The 5,074-nt window shown below is 51.7% G+C and overlaps 1 protein-coding gene across 2 annotated transcripts in view; it reads left to right on the top strand.

Annotated features, from left to right (window-relative positions):
• The window catches only part of NUP98 (nucleoporin 98), a 24,729-nt gene that overhangs the window by 12,864 nt on the left and 6,791 nt on the right, over positions 1 to 5,074 (top strand). For both annotated transcript variants that reach the window (XM_017744714.1, XM_017744717.1), the window contains exons 13-17: positions 246 to 379; positions 1,075 to 1,262; positions 2,116 to 2,232; positions 3,282 to 3,586; positions 4,345 to 4,458. In XM_017744714.1, coding sequence (XP_017600203.1) covers positions 246 to 379; positions 1,075 to 1,262; positions 2,116 to 2,232; positions 3,282 to 3,586; positions 4,345 to 4,458 — 858 coding nt within the window. The remainder of the gene's footprint in view (positions 1 to 245; positions 380 to 1,074; positions 1,263 to 2,115; positions 2,233 to 3,281; positions 3,587 to 4,344; positions 4,459 to 5,074) is intronic.

Genomic DNA, 5,074 nt, shown 5'->3' with positions numbered 1-5,074 from the left:
TCTGCATGAAATATTTTCCCTGCACACCCTTCAGAAGCCAGCTGGATTCACTGAATATTCTGGCAAGCCAGGCTCTCTCCACTGCTCTGTAGCTCTCTGTGCCCTCAGCTTTTCACCCCTGAGAGCTCAGTGAATATGGTTGCCCTCTCTGATGGAGGAAGGAGATGCTGTGAGAGCTGTTGTGTTTCTGCCTGCCCTGGTTCTGTTCCCAAAGCTCTAAAACTAAAATGCTGCTCCTTTTGTAGCTCTGACAGACCCCAATGCCTCTGCAGCCCAGCAAGCTGTCCTCCAGCAGCACCTCAACAGCCTGACCTACTCACCCTTTGGAGACTCCCCACTCTTCAGAAACCCCATGTCAGACCCAAAGAAGAAAGAAGAGGTGAGTGCACATCTGCACCGAGCTCATTTATGGGTGACACTTGAAATTACCTTGGTCTGTGTGCAGCCTTCACCTAAATGCACAGCGAGCAGCCAAGCAAGTTGCCCTCTGTGCTCTCCCAGTGGTGCAGTGGCTGTTTACCCTCCAGGACACAAAGTGCTTGATTTATTCCAGTGGGAAGTTCCCTGCCCATGGCAGGGGGGTTGGAGCTGTGTGACCTTTGAGGTCCTTTCCAACCCAAACTGTTCCTTGATTTCCTTCTTTTGCCTGCATCACAACCTTGGCTGTGGAGTTCCTGTGCTCACTGCTGCTGATTGGGAATAAAGATGGATCATTGTTAATGCTTGGAATAATTGCAGTGCTTTGCTTAGGACATCTCTGAGAGTCTCTGATAAATCTTTCCCTGTTGCTTTGTTCAAAAGATGACAAACACTTCCCAGTCTTTTGAAGCATTAGGGGAGGTTCTAAGTGGCTGCTGCCCCTGACAGGTTCCGGGGGCTGGAGGTGAGCCCTGCCTGGCAGCTGGAGCCTGGAGGGGCACGTGGATCCGGGCTGATGGATGGGGCTGTGCATGGAGCCCTCTAACCTGGCTGCAATTGCTGCTTCCCCTTCACCTTCCAGGGCCCTGGGTGGGAGCACCCTAAAGCTCTGTCCCCATGCCCTGAGGGTTCCAACTGTCCATCTTTCTATTCCAGAGGCTGAAGCCAACCAACCCAGCAGCCCAGAAGGCCTTGACAACCCCCACCCACTACAAGCTGACCCCACGCCCCGCGACCAGAGTGCGGCCCAAGGCCCTGCAGTCGGCGGGCTCGGCCAAGTCCCAGCTCTTCGATGGGCTGGATGATGATGAGCCCTCCCTGTCCAATGGAGCCTTCATGCCAAAGTGAGCTTCTCCTTTGTCTCTGTGTGAGAATCTTCTGTAAACTCCTGTATATTACCCTCAATCCCGTGGGTTTGTGCCCTGGTTCAGATAGGAAGAACAAGCAAGTTGTCTGTAAGAATTCACTAGAACTGTTTTCTGTAGAGGAGGTAAAAAGGTTCGGCTCAAACTCTTAAGGCCAAATAAGCTGTAAAATGAGGTCAGGCCACAATGGGAGCAAAGCTCCTATAAAGTCATTTAGGAATTCTTACAAGGAAAGCTTGCACAGGGTAATACTTCCTGCTCCTGAACTGGGAGTGTCATCAAGCTTGCTCATGCCCTTACTGTGGAGGCAGATTTCTGGTGATTTTACCCCAGCCCTGGTTCTGTTTCAGATCCACAGGTGTTTCTGTGAGAAATAAATTGTGGATCTGCCTGAGTGAAGCTTTGGGTTCAGTTTTTAGGTGCATCAGTGGCAATCAAATAGAAAAGGGGTTTGGAAAGGCTTGGAGTTGAGTGAAAACAAAGAGCAAAAGACTGAAGTGACCCTGCAGTAAAATGAACCTGCACCTGTGGGCCAGACCTTCTGTACTTCTAGAAAAGCTGATTTGGGAAACAGAGAACACTGTGGTTTGCTGAACTTGGCCTTTGAGCCTTTCACTGGCTTGTGCTTTTTACACTTCCACATAAGCCAGAGCCTTAAATGGAATTCCCCAAAAAATTTTAGGATCTCTGACAGGAGACTTGATATGTCCTGGGTGTGGGAACAGGTCTCAGAGCTGGGTCCTGGTCCCCGGAGCATCTGAATAAGTACGAAATATATATTTATGCACTGGACAGGTCCAAATTTCCCTTCCTTGGTGTGTTTTGCTTTTAGGAAGAGCATCAAGAAGCTGGTTCTGAAGAACCTCAGCAGCAGCAACCTGTTCTCTCCCGTGAGCCGAGAGAACGAGGACCTGGCGTCGCCGTCGGAGTACCCTGAGAACGGGGACAGGTGAGGAGTCAACCTGCAGGGGTTTGTCCTCAGCAACGCAAACTGGTTCAGCCTGTCCCTAAATACTGCTGTACTGCAGCCACTTCTTCTCAGGGATGTCACTTCACTGTTCGTTGAAAGCAATTGACCTGCTGGGAGATTAATTTCCTCCTGGAGCAACCATGGGTTCTTCCTGTGTGGGCACTGCCAGGTCACCCCACCCAAAATCCGGGTCAGAGAGCAGGGACTTGTTTTCTGGATGAGTATCTCTACGTGCCCTGTAGCAGAAAACCAGGACATTCCTTGAGGGAAGTGCTAAACCTGACTCTGAGAGGAGAAGACCCTCCCCTGGTCAGTCCTCAGTGATGTGGGAATTGCAAGGAGGTTCCACTGATCCTCATGCCTCATATTTCTATTTTCTATATGTGTATTTTGTACAGATTACAATGAGGAACCTCTAAAGCTACATCTTTGCCCCTAAAAGCCAGAATTCCAACCTCCTCTAAAAAGCCTGTGGCTATATTTCAGTTGAGCTCTGATTTTGCCTTGGTTTTCTTTTAATCAGGGTCTGGAAAGAACCTCCTGCTCAGCTCACCATGTTGGTTTTATTGAAAGCTACTACAATAAGAGCTGCTGTGGGAGTGAGGTCACCCTGGCGCTGTGGGCAGAGGGTTTGGAGCTGTGGGGTTGCTGTTACAGCCCCTTTTGAGGCTCCTCTCCAGCCTGAGCTCCCTGTTCCGCTCAGCTCTGCAGAGGGCACGTGTTTCAGTCTCCAGCACCGTGGGGACTGTCCCAGTCTCTCACTGTCCTTGCTGTAGTGGGAGCCTCAGTGGCAGAGGTGGTCAAGCAGGAGCAGAGAGAAGGGGAATAATCACTGACACTGACCAGTTCATGTGGTTCTGTTGGCTCTTTGTGTGGAAAGAGCAGAATTTTAATCATTGCATCACAGAGTCTCCTGAGCAGTGAGGGACCCACAGGGGTCATCCAGGTCCAGCTCCTGGCCCTGCACAGGAATGTTGGTTGTAGGTCTCTTAGAATGTAATAATTGACATTATCCTTCCTCTGCCCAGGTTCTTCCTGTCGGTGCCTCCCGAGGAGAACCACAGGCAGGACGGGGAGCAGGAGGAGGAGGAGGAGGCCCACGAGGTGACCAGGTTTTACACCAATCCCATTGCCAAGCCCATCCCCCAGACCCTGGAGGGCAGTGGGCACAAGCCCCACTCGAGCGTGGACGACACCATCGTGGCGCTGAACATGCGCGCGGCCCTGCGCAATGGGCTGGAGGGCAGCAGCGAGGACGCCTCCTTCCAGGAGGATTCCCTGCAGGATGAGCAGGACAAGGAGGTGGAGGCCGTGCACCAGCTGCATCCTGCAGGTGAGGCTGGCGGGGGCAGCGTTTCATGCAAGTGTTCTGCTCTTTGGCACCCTCAGCTTTTGCTTTTTCCCCTCCTCCTTTCACCAGAATACAAATCTTGCATTCCTTACCTACTGCAGAAATCTTATCTGCTGAGTCAATGAGGATTTAAATTTTATCCCCCAATTTTATATCATGTGTGTTGGAGTTTTTTAAACTTGAGAAGGGAAAAGGAAAAGATCTGTTAATCGTTCCAGATACTACTTACGTGGCATGTAATGAAACTGGCAGGTGGCATGTGCAAAAGAAATGTCTCTAGACATTTTGTAGATGCAAAATGCTTTTGGAAAATAGGAAGATCATTAGACAACTTAATAGATGAAGAAGAATTGGAGCCTGTTAAATGTAGAAGAAGCTGCAGCTTGGTCAGCAGCGCCTGAGGCCCCAGGCTGCTAAAGCTGGGAGAGCGTTTCCTTCAAGTGTTGATGCATTTGCAATTTTTCTTTTCCCTGTGCACCATCTTCCCTTGCTGTTTGCACACCTGCTGCTCTCTGGCAGGTGCCTGGGCTGGAAGAACCTGCCAGAGCAGTTGGTTTAAATGTACTCTGGAGGCTGTGGAATGAAGGTGTTCTGCTGTCTGTTGGCTTTGGGTGCACTGATCCTCAGTTCCTCTGAGGCTTCCAGCTGTTCAGGCTGGCAAAAGAAATGGGATGGGATGACAGTCTGGGAATGTTGATGCATTGCTGCCAGCCCTGTGCTCAGGGAATGTTGTGTTGCAGGGATTGTTCTGACACGAGCTGGGTACTACACCATCCCCTCCCTGGAGGAGCTGGCCCGGCTGACCAACGACAGGAACGAATGTATTGTGACAGACTTCACCATCGGCCGCAAGGGTGAGACCCCCCAGCCTTCCCAGGGCTTCACCCTGATCCAGGGATCTCTGGAACCCGAGTTCCAGACCCTCAGTCTGACTGTAACTGGTGCCCTTGCTTGGGGAGCAGCTTGCATCAAAGTCTTGTAGGATTTTGGGATAGAATAAATCACAGTATCACAGACTGGTTTGGTTTGGGAGGGGCATTAAAGCTCATGTCATTCCATGGGCAGGGACACCATTCCCTTTCCCAGCTTGCTCCAAGCCTTGACCATCCTGGCCTTGGAGACTTCCGGGGATCCGGGGGCAGCCACAGCTGCTCTGGGGCCTGCCCACCCTCGCAGGGAACAATTCCTGCCCAATCTCCCATCCAGCCCTGCCCTCTGGCACTGGGAAGCCATTCCCTGGCTCCTGTCCCTCCATCCCTTGTCCCCAGTCCCTCTCCAGCTCTCCTGGAGGCTCTGGAAGTGGCTCTGAGCTCTCCCTGGATCCTTTTGTTCTCTGGGTGAACACCCCCAGCTCTCCCAGCATTTTGATATCAGTGTCAAAGTTGATACTGCTCCTCCAGGGGTTTCCTGGGGAAGGAGGTGTCACTTTGCTCGGGAGACAGGACGGGGCTGGGTGGGGGCAGGAGGAGC

Source organism: Corvus brachyrhynchos, unplaced genomic scaffold (assembly GCF_000691975.1).
Source record: "Corvus brachyrhynchos isolate BGI_N302 unplaced genomic scaffold, ASM69197v1 scaffold511, whole genome shotgun sequence".
NCBI lineage: Eukaryota > Metazoa > Chordata > Aves > Passeriformes > Corvidae > Corvus > Corvus brachyrhynchos.
The sequence above is the reverse complement of the archived record's forward strand: the minus strand, read 5'-3'. Positions and strand labels throughout refer to the sequence as shown.